This window comes from Drosophila teissieri, chromosome 3L (assembly GCF_016746235.2).
Source record: "Drosophila teissieri strain GT53w chromosome 3L, Prin_Dtei_1.1, whole genome shotgun sequence".
Taxonomy (NCBI): Eukaryota; Metazoa; Arthropoda; class Insecta; order Diptera; family Drosophilidae; genus Drosophila; species Drosophila teissieri.
The window spans coordinates 7975052-7992123 of record NC_053031.1 but is presented as its reverse complement, the minus strand read 5'-3'; the positions used below and the strand labels follow the sequence as shown (position 1 = coordinate 7992123).

Here is a 17072-nt window from a genome sequence, read left to right as displayed (position 1 = left end):
GGTTGCGAAAAATAAGCAAATAACTGTTGCATATATAAGCCATCAATCATTTTGAGTGCGAAATCTTTTGAAACCGTTCGTTACTCATTATTATTGACCCATTACCAACTTAATCGTTGAAAAATCGCCATCAAGTTTGCTCTAATTTCGTATAATTACCACTTTATGAGCCACATTTTCACCCATTACATTAATTCAATATAATTCAGCGGCAGCCTGTGATAAAACAAAGCAAGAAACAATAAAAAGGGGAAAAGAGAGTGGAGAACAAAGCAGAGATTTCCAGTCTCCAGCCACATTCCATGGTGAGCATGAATCCCCATAAATTCCCAAAGAAAGTCTTAACCGAAAATGCTTAAACTTGAAATTTATGTGACAATGGCATTAGGAATTCGAATCTCCAGCACGAAATAATTATATTAGATTTTATTTTCATTTAATAATTTGCATAATTGGGGCCTCGTTGGGATCGCTATGGGGTACCTTGGGATCTTCCTCATCGCGGTGGGTCGTGCAGTCGGTCTAACGGTGCCGTGTAGGGGTTACTTTTTGGGCGGATTTTACTACCATGAATTTTCACATGCATCGTAGCACGATACCATAAAAAAATAATGATGCTCATCTTTTTTAGTTTTTGGACTGCATATTTTAGCTTAATTGGTAATGTGGAGCCATTTGAATTTTCTTATGAATTTTTAAAAATACTGTGGTAATTTAGTAACTTCTTTGGTGGTTTTAATACAGCCTTGATATTTGTTCCCAAATTCTAATTCTAGAATCAGGGTCAAGTCAATTTTAAATAACCTATACTACTTATATCATGCTACCTCAGAACAATGCTGAAAGTATTTTCCATACCATTTCATTGAAATGGAATTCCAAGGAAAAACAAAAGACTTAGGACACGAACTTGCGCTGGGTGGGCTGAGTCGGCCGTAGAGTGGTAATGGGGCTAACGGTGTCTCAATGCCGGGAAGGAAGAGGAAGAGCCGGCCACTTTCTAGTCGAACTCGGTGCGCTTTAGTCTAATGATGTCAATTACATCGTGCCACTCGCATTTGCGGGCAACAAATGCATGCCGTGCTTATAAGGCGGCAACAATGCGGCTTGCCACAGAAACAACTGCAACTGCAACAAGTGGCTGCGACTTTGGCTTCATTAAAATTGTTTTTCGTTTGGCCTGCCTGCATCTTTCTTCTCCTTCGTCCGCCTTGTTTCCTTTTTCTATTCAATGCTGTTTTCATGTTGTGGCAACTGGAAAATATGTATCTGCAGTCGTATGTTTCCTTGCCAGCCAGCAATTTTAATGAGTTTTTCAGAAATTGTACAGCATGCCAGTTACGGCTGCAAAAACGCTAGGCCTACGAAACAAAAAACATAAACCCCTTTTAGCCGCAACACATCTCATGTTGTGTGATTAATTGTGTTGCCGATTTGTCCGTTAACAAGTGTCCAATGTGTGGAAAAAGACGCGGCCATTTAGGGGGGAAAGTGACATCGATCAAAACCCTGGGAAATTGTGTTGGCTACAGTTTTTGGTTTTCAGGGAAAGTGCCGTAAGTCAAAAAATAATTTATTATGGATTTTATTATTGGGTATGTACAATTGGCTAATATCAAGAAATTTCTGATTTATTGAATTCATTAAATTTATGTTGATTCCCTATACTTATGATAAGTACATTTGGTATATATTTATGCACAAAGGCATCCCATCCCACCAAGTGCACTTAATCGCAAAATGTAATAAACATAATAATTTATGACTCAATTTCTGCACTGAGAACGCTCCAAATATATTTTTCGCCCTTTGCGGGCAAAGGAAAAGCATCGAAAAAAAAATCTTTACCAAAATCGGTGCTGTCACGCCCACGTTTCATGCTCGGGGGTTTAATGGGACAGAATTTGGGGAAGGGACAGGACTGAGGCCTCTTTACGCCCAATTTGTCACACATTTCAACAGGTTACGAGATGGCTGAATCGGAGGAGGGGCATTGGGATGCAGTTGGTGCCGGAGCAGGGGCATTATCATCAAAAACCGTCCGAAGAAGACGTTGACGATGACGATGACGATGAACGCGGTCTGGCAGGAGACCCTTAACGCGGATCAGGAGTTTGGGTATGGGTATATGGGTCTGGGTCTGGGTAGGCGTTGTGGTGTGGAATATTTTGGGGCATACCTGGCGGGTCTCATGAAGCGTGAGGAATTTCTCCGTTGCCCTGCATCTCCTTCCCCTCGTTCCGCGCCGTTCCAGTTCCTGATCGATTTCGTTTGGTGCTGTTCCTTGTTGTCCTTTCTAAGTGAAAAATTATGCAAAAATGTTTAACTTTAATAGCGGAAATCATTTATAGAAGTTGTAATAAAGTCGGAGCATACCCGCTGCCTCCTCTGCTGCATCTGAACCAGTGGTGGTCATGTTATTTTTTTCGGTTGATGCCGACGAGTCCTCCTTCTCATCCATGTTGCTGTTTCCATGTGGCCCAGGGCTGAGTTTTGTGCTCGTTAAACGACCGCCAACGTAGCCAAATGCAAGACTGTTGCAACACTTTGTTACTGTGACAGTGGCTTGGCCAGAAAGAGGGGTGTGGCTGGTGGTGGAGATGGAGATGGAGGTGGTGCTGGTGACGGTGACGGTGGAGTTGAAGTAGATGCTGGCCCCTGCAAAGGAGCCTAAGTTAAGGCAAATTTAGTCAACGCTAATGACCTGACAAAAGCAATTCAAAGCGATTCTTGTTGGTGGTGCTGTCGCGGTGTTTGTTGACTTTTGGCGCAAATAAACTGTAAGGGTTCATTAGCTACAAAAAGAAATTACTCCTTGTTTGGAGCCATACAAAAGGATACCCTATACAAATTATGTTTCTTCATTTAAAAATGTCAAAATATTAACTGAAAACTCAAAAATATTTGTTTTGTTAACTTCTTTACTTGCTAAGCAAACAGCAACTTTCTATGACTTTATTTCCACGCACCTGAAGGAAATCACAAAAGACTTAGGGCACAAACTTGTCGGTTTTACTGGCAAAAAGTAACAGAAAACATAATCGAAAGCGAAAAATTCGCCCATTCGTAACCCTAGGTATCATAATCCAGCTTGTACAAAAAAACCGAAGCACTGGAACATAAAAAGCTGGCAATAAGTGCAATTATAAGACCATAAAGGCATCTAAATTATCTCATTTGCTATAAAACCGGGCATCACAACCGGACATTAAAAACCAGTAAAAACTCGCAATCGCAGAAACGGATGATAATTGTGCCAAAAACAAAAAAAAACTAAATAAAGAAATGGCGAGCATCCAGGTAAAAACAACAACGAAAACCAATAAAAGTAATAAAAGCGAACTGTTACAAGTGCCGCCACACAGACGTTGACCAATTGATAAGCGCTTTATGACAGCCACCTGAATGCATTACGGTTTATGACAATTTTTATGCCTATTTGTAGGCAGTTTTGCCGACGATCGCAGCGAATTGAGAGCACAGCAATGGCCATTAAAATATAGCAGAGCGGACAATAATTGCCGGTGGTCAGTGCATTGTGCACTGAATAAAATTTGATTGTTGAAATTCCAAACCCGCGACTCACTCATTACAATTCCATGCGAGTTGCACTGAATAATCAATTCAGCTGGGGGAACGCACCTTTCCAGGGATTCATGGATCCATGGTGACTGCGGTTTTCCTACGCCTGTCACTCAAGTCACTCTTGTTACAAGGCCTAACATTTCAATTAGGGCCGTGTATCTGTGCATCTGTGTATCTATGGCTTCTGGCCACCAATGGAAGCCCATTAAAAGTCGCCACGCACTATTGCCGCATGGTGAATGTATCAAATCGCATCTCTTCGGGGTCTGGGAGCTTCCGCCTATGAAGAACGCCTTAATTGATTCCGGTGCTTTTTAATTGCAGTCTCTTGTTTGCTTTTCGCAACTTTCTCTCTAGAAGGCGAGCCAATTAAATGATAACAAATTCGAAGGGAAGAGGCGGTTTTTCAATTCCGATGCTGATGATAGGCAGGCGCCGCTGGCAAGTGAATGGCGCAATCAGAATCTCGCAACCCAAAGCCGACACCCAAACGCAAAAACCAAAGTGGAAACAGAGTTCTCACCGCACTTGAGGCCACTGTGCGCCACGGCTTGTCTGTTTTTTGTGGGGTGGAATTGAGGGAATTGGGGGGAAGGGGGTTTGGGTATCGCACAAATTTATGGCCACATTCAATTGTCAAGTTTATGTGACTGCGGCTGAGGATCGGCCAATATTTGCATAAGAGGCGTCCCTTGATTCCCTAGAATTCCCCGGCATTTGAAAGTCTTATTGTCAGGGGCTTTTTGCTTTTGTTTCGCTTTATTTTCTGTATTTATATAGCTGCTCTATAAACAAAACACCATTTACTCCTCTTTTGTTTGCAGAGATACGAAGATCAGAGGGCGACCTAATGATTTCTCGCTGGCACACAAATGACGAATTATGAGAACATTATAAATTTGCCATTAAACTTTAATGCAAATAATCACGCCGCTGGTAATAATGAGAACAATGCCAAAATTGCCATCGTTGGCGAGCAGCTGCTGAATAAGATGTCGCAGCGGGATTTCTCCGAGGTAAGTCGAAAGGCGAAATGAAATCGTATTATTGTTTAATTATTGTATTTGACTGCGAACGTACCATACCACCTGAGCACCTCCCCTTGGCCCCAACTATCGAAAAACATGTTTGCCAGCCATGTATTTCCAGTTTGCAGTTCAAACACCATGACAATTATTTATGGCCTTCAAAAGTATAAAACTTAATCAGGCATTACGCGCGCCGAAAACTTTTTCAACAAAAAGAGATGAGATGAGGCAGTGGAAATGAATAAGAAAAAAGCGATGCTGTGCTTTTTGAACAGGAAGAAAAAAAACAATCAGGGGCAATAATCAAAATGATGGCAAAATGATTTCAATGTTGATTAACTCAGCGGCAAGACTACAAAAGGGCTTAGCTACAAGGGCCAAATTAAACAAAAGCCCAGCCGAGCGGGGAGATAAAAATGCCAAAACGCAAAACCTCAAGCGATTGCGAATGGCTCTGACACTGACTCCGACTCCGACTCCGGCTCCGACTCCTCTGACCCTGACTCCCATTCCCTGGGCCCTTTCATCATATTCCGCGCTGTCATGTCATGGGCAAGAACAAAAAAAGATCCAACAACTTGAGGAACAGACGACAACGTCAACGATGTTGGATAAGTTTCAGACTCTGTCCCTGCAACGGACTCCAGACCAGAATTCGGAATCCAGGGTTCAGGCAGTCGGGAGTCGGGAGTCGGAGTGAGCGAGCACTCCAGCATCCAGATCGAGACCCCTGCGGCCTGTCTCGCCGTCTGTCCGACTGACTGACTGGCATTCGAGTGTCCCTTTTCGCCAGCTAGACGGACGATAGGAAGTTGCCATTCCCCAACCCCTACCCATTCCCAATCCCAATCCCGTTCCCCACAGATTCTACAATCAGAGAAGCGTGGCCAGGAATTTAGGGTTGGTGGGCAGCGAAGTGGGGGAATCAGCAGCTAAATGAGTGCATAAATTCCAGACTAATGTCAATTTCGATTAAGTCTAAACAGACAAATATTTTAAGGTTACCCTGTGATGGTCCTATAAAATAAAATCTCTAGTTTAAGTTTGCTTTTATTGCAAAGATACCTGACTTCTCCATAATAATATTATACATGCAACCAAGCCAGTTCTTAATATACTTTTATTTTTGTTTAATAATTATGTTTATATGAAGCTAGTAATTAAGTATGTATGGGAAAGCTGCAGCCTTTGAGATTATTAAATGGCCGACAATTTTTATTGAGACCATATATTATACACATAAAGCGGTATCTAAAAAAATGAAAAGTTTAATGCCTGGATTTCATTTCCTAGCGGCCCACTTCCTGCCCACTCTGCAATGGGATAATCGCGGATTAGGAGCGGCTTTTAAAGGGGAAGAGATTCAGAGGAGCTCAGCCCGCAGCTAATTATTTTATTACGCGTTAAATTGCAACAAAATTCTCGAGTTGAACGCAAAACATGCCAATGTGCGCCACCAGCAATCGTGAAATTGTTCGCATTCCAATGCGGCTGACTTTATCGATGCTCCAGCCTCTGGGGCTAACACACATATACTTACTCAACCATATACGATTATATGGAAAAAACCAACAGCTTGGCCAACACATACTAGCCCGTTTTGGTTCCAGGCGGCAGCCCGAGTGCATCTATGGGTGCCACTTTTTGTCTTACTGAGCAGCGCTCACTTTATTTTCCCTATTTTTTCTGCTCTTTTTGCTTTAGCTGCTGGGCGGACAGCCAGGAAAACGGCGACCAGTTCTCGAAACGCAGGTTTTTCTCTGGCATTCCTGAATTCCAACCGCCGACTTCCTTTCTCTACCCGCTTTTCTCCCTTTCTCATTGCATAAAATTCTTGTCCGTCTTTGACTATTTTCTAAAATGCTGCTGTTGGTTTGCTGTTGCTTGGCTGTTGGTTGGCTGAAGTTGCTGCTGCAGTTGCTGTTGGCCATGTTGCTGCGGCAACTGCAACCGCAACTGCTGCTGCCAATTTAGCTGGAATTGGCGAAGCGAGATAGCCAGACTATCACTTTACATGACTTCTCTATGTGCCATTTGGGCGCCAATTCCTAAATTGACATACAGCACGGTGTGCAACACAAACGGAGCGAAAGGGCAGAAAATCCAGAAAAAGATCCACTGTGATTTTGTACTCTCTGGAAAGGAAAGAAAGGTAGTTAATTAGGAGATACAAATACAGAAAAGTGCCTCCAGTGATCTGGTTACAGACCCGGAGTTTATCCAGCGAGGGAATGAAATGCCTTGAGGCAAATTTGGAATTTGTATAGTCAATAAAAGCAGGTAGCCAGTTATTTAAAGGAAACTTAATTCATTCGTTTTATAAATTTTACTGGGTTTCTTGGGCTTAAACCGTAATATAGATGATAAAACATAGAGAGCTCTTTCTATAAAGCAAAACTTACTTTAAAGTCATCTGTCATTGCTGGATCAAGGAAAACTCATTCCTAGGCAACATTCCCACAGTCTGAGCTTATCCCTATCCAAAGCCATCGACATTCCGGCTCAAGTTCAGCCTAACTCTGTCGGACTGACTGCTATTATTATTATTATTTTAGTCAAAGTGATAACATCTGCTAATGCCATTCCGCCAGAATTCCCAGAGCGGCGCTCCCAACCGCCGGAGATCTTCTTCGTTGGCCATTTGGAGGGCATGTTCCTCACTGTGCGTGTTATTTGACTTTGACCATTGGCAGCAGACCCGCCATATCATGTCTGCGAGATCTACTCGGCTAGCACCGCCAACGCTCTGGAGATGAAGAGTCCAAGTTCGGTTTGGATACCCTTTGCAAAGGGAACTTTAGTTAAGTCAGTTATTCCTCCACTGACTTTACCTTACTTGTTACTTGAAGATTCCTATGTACACATTTCACTTTCAAAGACCACAAGTCTATACTATGCCAGGGTATTTAGCAATTCGGTTTCCGCACGCTTTACTTTTTTCGGTGTTTTTTTTTTTTTTTGGGAAACGCCCTCTTCAGTTGTGGCTTATCGCTGGGGCCAAGTCCGTTTTGGCCGGCATTTATAGGCAGCATAAAACGAAAATTGCGTTCTGCATCTGTCAGATACTTTGTAGCAGGCTGATTTATTCGGAGCTCGGAGAGGTTTTCGGCCAAAAGGCCAATCTAGGCAAGGTATCCGTCGCGACTCACGCCTCGCCAGCTGGCCACGTTTGCTATCAAGGACTGGCCAACTGGGACTCGGTCGCCGTTTCAGTGCTGGCCTAATGCATTTGCATACTCATTGCATTTAATTGCTTCAAAAAATATGTAAAAATTTCCACGTCGTTGTCACGGTCTCGTCTCTCAATGTCCCGGCGAGATGTGGATGTGGCCGTGACCATGGCCATCGGTGGCCTATGCCAAAAAAGGCCACCGCTCCACAGCTCCACAGCTAGTAAGCTACTGATTCACCAGCAGCATAGTCGTGGCTCTGTTCAGTTCAGTTCAGTGTAGTTCTTGGGCCACGAATTCGTGGAATTGCTTCCGCATTTGATGGCCTGGCCAGCGAACAGGATCGGGAGCTGGGAGCTCTGAGCTGTGAGCTGCGAGCAGTGCGAGCTGTGAACAGCAGTTGGCCGGGAAACGTGACTCGGTGGCCGCATACCTGTGTTCCGAGGGCAGGCGACTTGACTTGGCCGCCAAGCTGGTGCGTCGGCATTTAACATAATTACAACCCACTGACGACCGCACTGTGGGTCAGCCAGTAGGGCTTTACCTGGGAATAAATGTTCTACGGAAGGTTCACGTTAAGGATTAGGCACATTGGATAATAAACAAGGCAGGGTAATTAAAAAATCATTAAACTTCTCTTTTTGTTTTAACCAAAATATACATGTGTTGGCTTCGTCAATACGTGGACTGCCGTTCAAAGTGATCTCAGTTGATCAAGTATCCTTAGTTTTCTCATTTGAAATATGCAACTCAAGCCCACTGTACGTCCCAATAACAGCGGCAGATTTGCAATCATACAGACTCTTCCCTCAATTCTGCAAATCCCCAACTGGCGCTCCCTGCACCGTCTGCTCCTCCACTTTTGTACAGTCGTGTTTATTGCTCTACTTAGGCCATCGCATTGTGGAATGCTACTCAGCCCAGTAATTTGGCCCTAATCAATGCTAACTCTAATCGGCTACACGTTGAAAAAATATCGACTGGTGCCATCTCCCTTTCTAAGAAACTTCTTTAATTAGTGCCATCTGTAAGCCATTTAGAATGTTATTCTTATTTACATATATGCTTATCCCCCGACTCCGAATCTTTTTAATCCGCAGAATGAGCCGGAATGCACGCCGGAGTTGCCCGCTGCAAACCGCGCCCTCTTCCTGGAGAAGGTGCGTCAATCGAATGCCGCCTGCCAGAGCGGTGACTTTGCTACGGCCGTACTGCTCTACACGGATGCACTGCAGCTGGATCCGGGCAACCACATCCTGTACAGCAATCGATCGGCTGCGTTGCTGAAACAGGGCCAATTTACGGCCGCTTTGCAGGATGCGACGCAGGCGAAGGACTTGTGTCCGCAATGGCCAAAGGCGTACTTCCGCCAGGGCGTGGCACTGCAGTGCCTCGGTCGCTATGGTGAGGCGCTGGCTGCATTTGCCTCCGGACTGGCTCAGGAGCCGAGCAACAAGCAGCTGATGGGCGGCCTGGTCGAAGCCTCCTTGAAGAGTCCTTTGCGTGCGGCACTGGAACCCACGTTGCAGCAATTGCGCACCATGCAGTTGCAGGAGTCGCCGTTTGTGGTCAGCTCTGTGGTGGGTCAGGAGCTGCTTCAGGCGACACAGTATCCGGCGGCGGTAACTGTTCTGGAGGCTGCTCTTCGCATCGGCAGTTGCTCCCTGAAACTGCGAGGCTCGGTGTTCAGCGCCTTGAGTTCCGCGCACTGGGCCCTGAATCAGTTGGATCAGGCCATTGGCTATATGCAGCAGGATTTGGCGGTGGCCAAATCATTGGGAGATACCGCAGGCGAGTGTCGGGCACATGGCAATCTGGGCTCGGCCTACTTCAGTCAAGGCGCCCACAAGGAGGCACTAACAGCGCATCGCTACCAACTCGTCCTGGCGATGAAGTGCAAGGATACTCAGGCGGCAGCGGCAGCCTTGACCTCACTGGGACACGTGTACACGGCTAGCGGAGATTATCCCAATGCCCTGGCCTCCCACAAACAGTGTGTGCAGCTGTTCAAGCAACTGGGAGATCGATTGCAGGAGGCTCGGGAGATTGGCAACGTGGGAGCGGTATACTTGGCACTCGGAGAATGTGAAGCCGCCTTGGACTGCCATTCGCAGCACCTGAGATTGGCACGCAAGCTGCACGACCAGGTGGAAGAGGCCAGGGCGTACTCCAATCTGGGCTCTGCTCATCACCAGCGGCGTCAGTTCACCCAGGCGGCAGCCTGTCACGAGCAGGTACTCCGGATTGCTCAAGCTCTGGGAGATCGATCCATGGAGGCGGCTGCCTACGCGGGCTTGGGTCATGCGGCGCGTTGTGCCGGTGATGCCAGTGCCTCCAAGAGGTTCCACGAACGTCAGTTGGCCATGGCACTGGCAGCGAGGGATAAGCTGGGCGAGGGCAGAGCGTGCTCCAATCTCGGTATTGTCTACCAGATGCTTGGCTCCCACGATGCCGCATTGAAGCTGCACCAGGCGCATCTGGGGATTGCCCGCTCCTTGGGCGATCGAACCGGCATGGGAAAAGCGTACGGGAACATGGCCAGAATGGCCCACATGGCTGGATCCTACGAGGCGGCAGTGAAGTACCACAAGCAGGAACTGGCCATCAATCAGGCGATGAACGATCGCAGTGCCGAAGCGGCCACGCATGGTAATCTCGCGGTGGCCTATCAGGCGCTGGGTGCCCATGATGCAGCCTTGACCCACTATCGAGCGCACCTGGCCACCGCAAGAGCCTTGAAGGATACCGCTGGAGAGGCATGTGCCCTGCTTAACCTGGGCAACTGCCTGAGTGGAAGACAGGAGTACGAGGAGGCGGTGCCTCACTACGAGAGTTACCTGATGCTCGCCCAGGAACTGGGTGACGTGGCCGCCGAGGGTAAGGCGTGTCATCTGCTCGGCTACGCTCACTTCTCGCTGGGAAACTATCGGGCTGCTGTGAGATACTACGACCAGGATCTGGCCCTGGCCAAGGACGCCCAGCATCGACCTAACATGGGCAGGGCCTACTGCAATCTGGGGCTCGCTCATCTGGCCCTGGGGCACACTGCTGCCGCCTTAGAGTGTCAGCAGCTGTTCCTAGCGGTGGCCCATGCCACCAACCAACTGCCAGCCAAGTTTAGGGCATTGGGGAACATTGGTGATATCCTCATACGAACGGGATCATATGAGGTAAAGTACATACCATTTAAAAGATTACCCTGATCCCTTCTCTGATCGTTCTCCATTTTCTTTCTCCTTCCGTTTTAGGAGGCCATTAAGTTGTATCAACGTCAGTTGGCTTTAGCCAGAGCTGCTGGAGATCGTTCCATGGAAGCAGCTGCCTGTGGAGCTCTGGGATTGGCCCACAGACTGATGCGACGTTGGGACAAGGCATTGGGTCATCACACCCAGGAGTTGACGCTGCGCCAGGAGCTGGGCGACTTGTCCGGCGAATGCCGTGCCCATGGCCACTTGGGAGCCGTGCACATGGCCCTTTGCAGCTGGACGAATGCGGTGAAGTGCTACCAGGAGCAATTGGAGCGTGCTCAGGAGCAACGGGATGCTGCAGTGGAGGCTCAAGCGCACGGGAATCTTGGCATTGCTCGACTAAATATGGCCCACTATGAGGCGGCCATTGGCTGCCTGGAGGCGCAATTGGGAACCCTGGAACGCGTCTCCTTACCCTCCACTCAAGCGGATCGTGCACGAGCGCTGGGACATTTGGGTGATTGCTATGCCGCTCTGGGAGATTATGAGGAGGCGCTGAAGTGTCACGACCGTCAGCTTCAGCTGGCCTTGGGCTTGACCAGCCATCGGGATCAGGAGCGCGCCTATCGAGGATTGGGTCAAGCCAGGAGAGCACTGGGTCAATTGCCCGCCGCTCTTGTTTGCCTCGAGAAACGTCTGGTGGTTGCCCACGAGCTGCACAGTCCAGAGATCAAAGCATTAGCCTATGGTGACTTGGGTCACGTCCATGCCGCCCTCGGGAATCATGCCCAGGCCTTGAACTGCCTGGAGCATCAGCGTGAGTTGGCGCAGGGTCTGCAGGATCGATCCCTGGAATCGGATGCCATGTGTGCCCTTGGTCAGGTGCAACAGCGAATGGGGCAACATGCGCAAGCATTGGAGCTGCACCGGCAGGATCTGGAGATTTGCACGGAACTCTCAGCTCCCGCCCTACAAGCGAGAGCTTTGAGTAATCTTGGATCCGTCCACGAATCCCTGGGCCAGCAGGCAGAAGCCCTCAAGTGCTACGAACGGCAATTGGAGTTGAGTACGGATCGCCTGGCAAAGGCAATGGCGTGCCTGGCATTGGGCAGGGTTCACCATCAGCTGGAGCAGCACAATCAAGCGGTGGACTATCTGCGGCAAGGATTAGCCAGTGCTCAGACCACGGGAAAGTCAGAGGAGGAAGCCAAGATAAGACATCAATTAGGTAAGTACGAAATATGTGTGATTAGTAATAATTTTTAACCGATTTCTGGCTTACCGACGTAGGTCTTGCCCTTCGATCCTCTGGCGATGCCGAGGGAGCCCACATTCAACTGGAGACTGCCGCCCAACTGCTGGAGTCCGTGCGCCATGAACAGCGAAGTCCGGAGACGCGGCAGGCCCTCTACGATCTACAGACCAGTTGCTATCAGCTGCTTCAAGTTCTCCTGGTGGCACTGAATCGCAATGAGGATGCCCTGGTGGCCGCCGAGCGATGCAAGGCGCGTGGCGGAGCAGATGCCGTGAGCGGAGAGGGCTCCAAGGTTCCGTTGGCCGACAGCGAGACCATTCAAGAGACGGTGGACCGTGGTCGCAGTACCGTACTTTACTACAGCTTGGCTGGGGATCAACTCTTCACCTGGCTGCTGGAACCACATGTTGGCATTGTACGCTTCCATGCGACCAAGATCGATGCCCATAGCCTGCAGCTTCCTTTGTCCCTCAGTGAGCAAGAGGAGGAGGAGGAACTGGAGATGGAGAGAGAACTCAAGCTGAACAGGGATCAGAATCAGGAGCAGGCTGAAGACCAGGGGACATCCAATAAGGCGAATCGCTTACTGGAACGTTATATGAGCTTGGTAAGGGATAATCTGGGTGTGAACTCCCAGAGTCTCCTCCACGAAGGCGACGGTAGTGGATGGCGTGCCAGCACTGAACAACTGCTGGAGGATCTCCCAGGAGCTGGAGGTTCCGGCGGAGGAGGCTTTCTACGCATGGTGAGCCGCAACCAGCTGCTCAACTCCTCGAACTACTCGTTGAGTTCGCTTTTCTCGGTGGGATCGGTCGGTGGCTCAGTGGCCAGCCTGCAAGGCTCGACGAGATCCGTTGGCAGTCGCAGTTCCCGGAGAGCTCCCGGCTTGCCGGTCTGGCGAGGACCATCCTGCCTGCACATCCTGTACAATCTTCTGCTAGCGCCATTTGATGATCTGCTGCCAGCTGGAGAAGCAGATACCATCCGACAAGGCAGAAGGGAGTTGGTCCTGGTACTAGATAGTTCGCTGTATCTGGTGCCATTTGCCATTTTGAGAGCAGCTCAAGAGGATGGAGAATACTTGTGTGAGAGGTGTGCAATTCTAACAGCTCCCTCACTGCAATCAATGCGCAGTCGTCCGAGGATCAGAAGGGATCGAGCTCGTCCACCCAAGGCTCTTGTGGTTGGAGGACCTCGTATCCCAGCCAATCTCGCAGAGCTCTGGGGTTGGGCTGGAGCTGAATCGCCTGCAGCCTTGCAGGAGGCCGCCATGGTGGCTGATATGCTGCAGGCCACCGCCCTGGCCGGTTCCAATGCCACCAAGGAATCAGTGCTGGCGGAGCTTCCATCCGCCGAGTGCGTCCACTTTGCGGCGAATATCAGCTGGCAGCTGGGTGCAGTTGTCTTGAGTCCCGGCGATGTGGTTACGGCTGAACAACCGGAGCAAAAGGAGCCGCATGAGCCACAAATGACTGATTTTACGTTGGCAGCTGGAGAATTGCGACAACTGCGTTTGAGTGCCCGTCTGGTGGTGCTGAGTTCATATCACTCCGTGGAACCCATCACCGGAGACGGGGTGGCACAACTGGCAGGCGGTTGGCTTTTAGCCGGAGCCGGAGTCGTGCTTATTTCGCTGTGGCCCGTGCCGGAAACAGCGGCCAAGATTCTACTGCGCGCCTTTTACTCCGCCTTGTTGCAGGGCGCCCGAGCTGCCCGGTAAGTTATTATCCTATTTCACAATTAGAATGGAAATACTAATGACTTTCGATTGTTTCAGCGCCCTGGCGGAAGCCATGCAAACTGTGCAGCACACCAAGCACTTTGCACATCCGGCTAACTGGGCCGGTTTTCTACTGGTGGGCAGCAATATCAGGCTATCGAACAAGGTGGCCATGGGCCATGCCCTTTGCGAACTCCTCCGAACTCCAGAGCGTTGTCGCGATGCGCTGCGCGTCTGTCTGCATCTGGTGGAAAAGAGTTTGCAGCGGATCCACCGCGGCCAGAAGAACGCCATGTACACCACGCAGCAGAGCATAGAGAATAAGGCTGGACCGGTTGCGGGCTGGAAGGATCTACTGATGGCAGTGGGCTTCCGCGTCGAGCCGGCCGCTAATGGGATTCCGGCCAGCGTTTTCTTCCCCCAAGCGGATCCCGAGGAACGACTGGCCCAGTGCTCAGCCAGTCTCCAGGCTCTTCTTGCCCTGACTCCGGCCACGCTCCAAGCTCTGGGCAAATTGGTCCATGTGAATAGTGCCGAGTATGCGGGCGACATCATTGCAGTGGTGCGCAATATCCTGGCCCAGTTTCCGGGCTCCAATCCCGCCAACAGTTCAAGTTCCACCAAATCGGAGGCCATCGCCGAGACTTGCTTCATTGAGATGCCGCTGAGTGTAAGACTCTGGAGGGTGGCCGGCTGCCATGAACTGCTCGCCTCCGTGGGCTTTGATCTTACGGAGGTGGGTGCAGACCAAGTGATCCTGCGCACCGGAAAGCAGGCCAATCGTCGGCAGTGCCAGTTCGTCTTGCAGGCGCTCCTCGCCTTATTTGGTAAGTAATGCTGCATTGGGTTACCTAATGGATTTAATGCTGATAATGTGATGGTGACCTTTCCACGTTAGACACCCGTGAGGCGCCCAAAAACCTGGGACTGGACCGAGACTCCGATCACAGCAGCAGCTGTGAGTCTCTGGCGGAACCGGAAATGGACGTGGCTACAATTCCACCTACGGCCAGCAGCACTCCCTCCGTAAATGGTGGTAACAAGGCACCATTGCCATTGCATCCACGCAGTGCCTTCATTTCATATGTACGACGTCGTGGGGAACCAGATGGCGGACGAACTGATGCCATTGGCGGTGCAGGAAGTGGCGCATTGGATTCCAGTCTGGCCAATACCACCGACAGTGAGCACTCCCTGTCGGATGGCTATGTCACTCAACCTGGCTTTGGTTTATCCAATCCTCGACTTGGCTATGCCAGCATGCGAGCGCCGGTGCGAGTTTCCCGACCTGGTGGAGGTGGCGAGAGCGATGCAGCCTTCACTCCCAGTCCACCAGTGACCGATCCGAGCTTATCACTGGCACTGGCCCATCAGACACGCATTAGGAGTCTCTACTCCCAGACCAGTTCAGCAGCAATAGTTCCTCCAGCATCCACGGCCCTGAATAGAAGACCCGATAGTTCCAGCTCGGCCAGCAGCACCACTGATTGGGAGGGATCCGGCCATGCTACGGTACTGAGACGTGGAGTTAGCACAGCAATCCCCCAACAGCAGCCACCACTACCGCCACCACGTCCACCAACCTTCCACAATTTGAGCGTGGGTGCAGGAGGACGCAGCAAACCCAAGATTAAATTGGGAAGTGCTCAGAGCTCGCTGGCTGCGCGGGTTAACAAAGAGCATGCTCTGTTTATGGACCGGCTGAGTGTAAGGACGGAATTAAGTACACCTGGAAGTGGAAATGCCATGACCAGTGGATCTGCTGCCAGAAAACCCCTTGCTCTGCCCGAGGAGGAGGACGTTTCCAATGTTGTCTTCAATCCATCCAGCTTGTATTTCTCACAGACGGACTCTGATCTGCTGAACGAACCCAAGCAGGAGGAGACTCCTCCCCCTTCGAAGTCAAGTACCAAGAGCCTGCAGGACAGCATGATGCGCCACATAAACCGCGAACTGACTCCAAGCATATCGGAAATGTATCACGACCGAAATGTGGGCTTAGGATTGGCTCCACCTCTTTCCAAGCTGCTGTTGAGTCCCAACTATGAGGAGCAGGAGGTGGTGTCCATAACTGAGGCCTGTCCACAGTCGGGTGCCAATCTCAAGACTCTGGTGGACGCTGTAAGCGAGCTGGAGCTGAGTGGCAGCTCATCCGGAGCCACCATGCCCACAGTGGTGGGTGGAGGAGCCAATGAAGTAGAGGGCACCTCGGCTACGTCCGTGGAGAACACGTGCCCCATTTGTGGTGAGCCCGCCGACGTCATCTGCCGCTGCAAGGCGGTCACCATTCAGAAGAAGAGTATCCTTAAACCCTGGCTTAGCAATGTGCCGGATAGCAGTTTGGTACAGGCCAGCGAACTGACCACAGCCGATATATTGGAGCGTCGCCTTGAAATTCACACGGCCGCGAGTGCCGAGCTCCGCTCAGGAGCTCCATACTCCGTTGATCTATCTCGACGTGATGAAGGCGATGGACGATCGGTAGCCGATTCCCAATGCAGCAGCAACTACAAACGAGTTTTGGCCAGTGCCTCCGGAGGAGCCCTAAGCCTAGCGGGCATTGGAAAAGGAGGCGAGGCGGAAGCGCAGAGTGCTTCCTCGGGAGCAACCTGCTCATCTGCTCGCCTTGTCTAGAGCTACTCGATCCCTCGTTGTATTCAATTACTAACTATATTTATTTCTTTCATAGTCTTCATTAAACTGATTTAACGCATAACTTATATTCATTACCAAGCCACTGATTAAAATTTATTCAACTATTTTTGTAAGTCTACATTAAGGTCCCCCTAGGTTAATAGAATTTATAGAATATGACTTAGCAAAAATAAACTGTTATACTGAATATCTGCAAATGAAAACGTTGTTTTATTTCAATATTATTAAAAACCTGAAAAGAATTTCGCTCGAATCGCTAGAAAGTGATATCCCACTTAGTCACCTCTTCAATTAAAATTCTTCAAGGAAAACCAAATTAGCGCCGCGTGTGAAAGCAGAGAATGTTTTCTGGGATTTGGTAACTAATGTAACTAATTTTATTTTGTTTTACTTAGTTTTTACAGGTTTTAATAATTTATCTTTTTTGTATGATCTTTTTGTTTTATAATTTATTTAGTAATATAGCTGCAA

At 49.3% G+C, this 17072-nt stretch overlaps 1 protein-coding gene across 1 annotated transcript; it reads left to right on the top strand.

The window, feature by feature from the left end:
- Positions 1–233: 233 nt before the first annotated feature.
- Positions 234–16674, top strand: LOC122616030 (tetratricopeptide repeat protein 28). Its single transcript, XM_043791271.1, has 7 exons — positions 234–305; positions 4410–4601; positions 8884–10953; positions 11032–12199; positions 12262–13942; positions 14004–14773; positions 14845–16674. The coding sequence occupies exons 2-7, from the start codon at positions 4458–4460 to the stop codon at positions 16578–16580; spliced, it is 7569 nt and encodes a 2522-aa protein (XP_043647206.1). The 5' UTR covers positions 234–305; positions 4410–4457; the 3' UTR covers positions 16581–16674.
- The last annotated feature ends 398 nt before the right edge of the window (positions 16675–17072 follow it).

Coding starts and splice junctions, on each gene's coding strand:
- LOC122616030 (XM_043791271.1), top strand. CDS start 4,458: ATGACGAATTATGAGAACATTATAAATTTGCCATTAAACTTTAATGCA. Junction 12,200..12,261: donor CAAGATAAGACATCAATTAG/GTAAGTACGAAA, acceptor TTACCGACGTAG/GTCTTGCCCTTCGATCCTCT. Junction 14,774..14,844: donor GGCGCTCCTCGCCTTATTTG/GTAAGTAATGCT, acceptor TTTCCACGTTAG/ACACCCGTGAGGCGCCCAAA.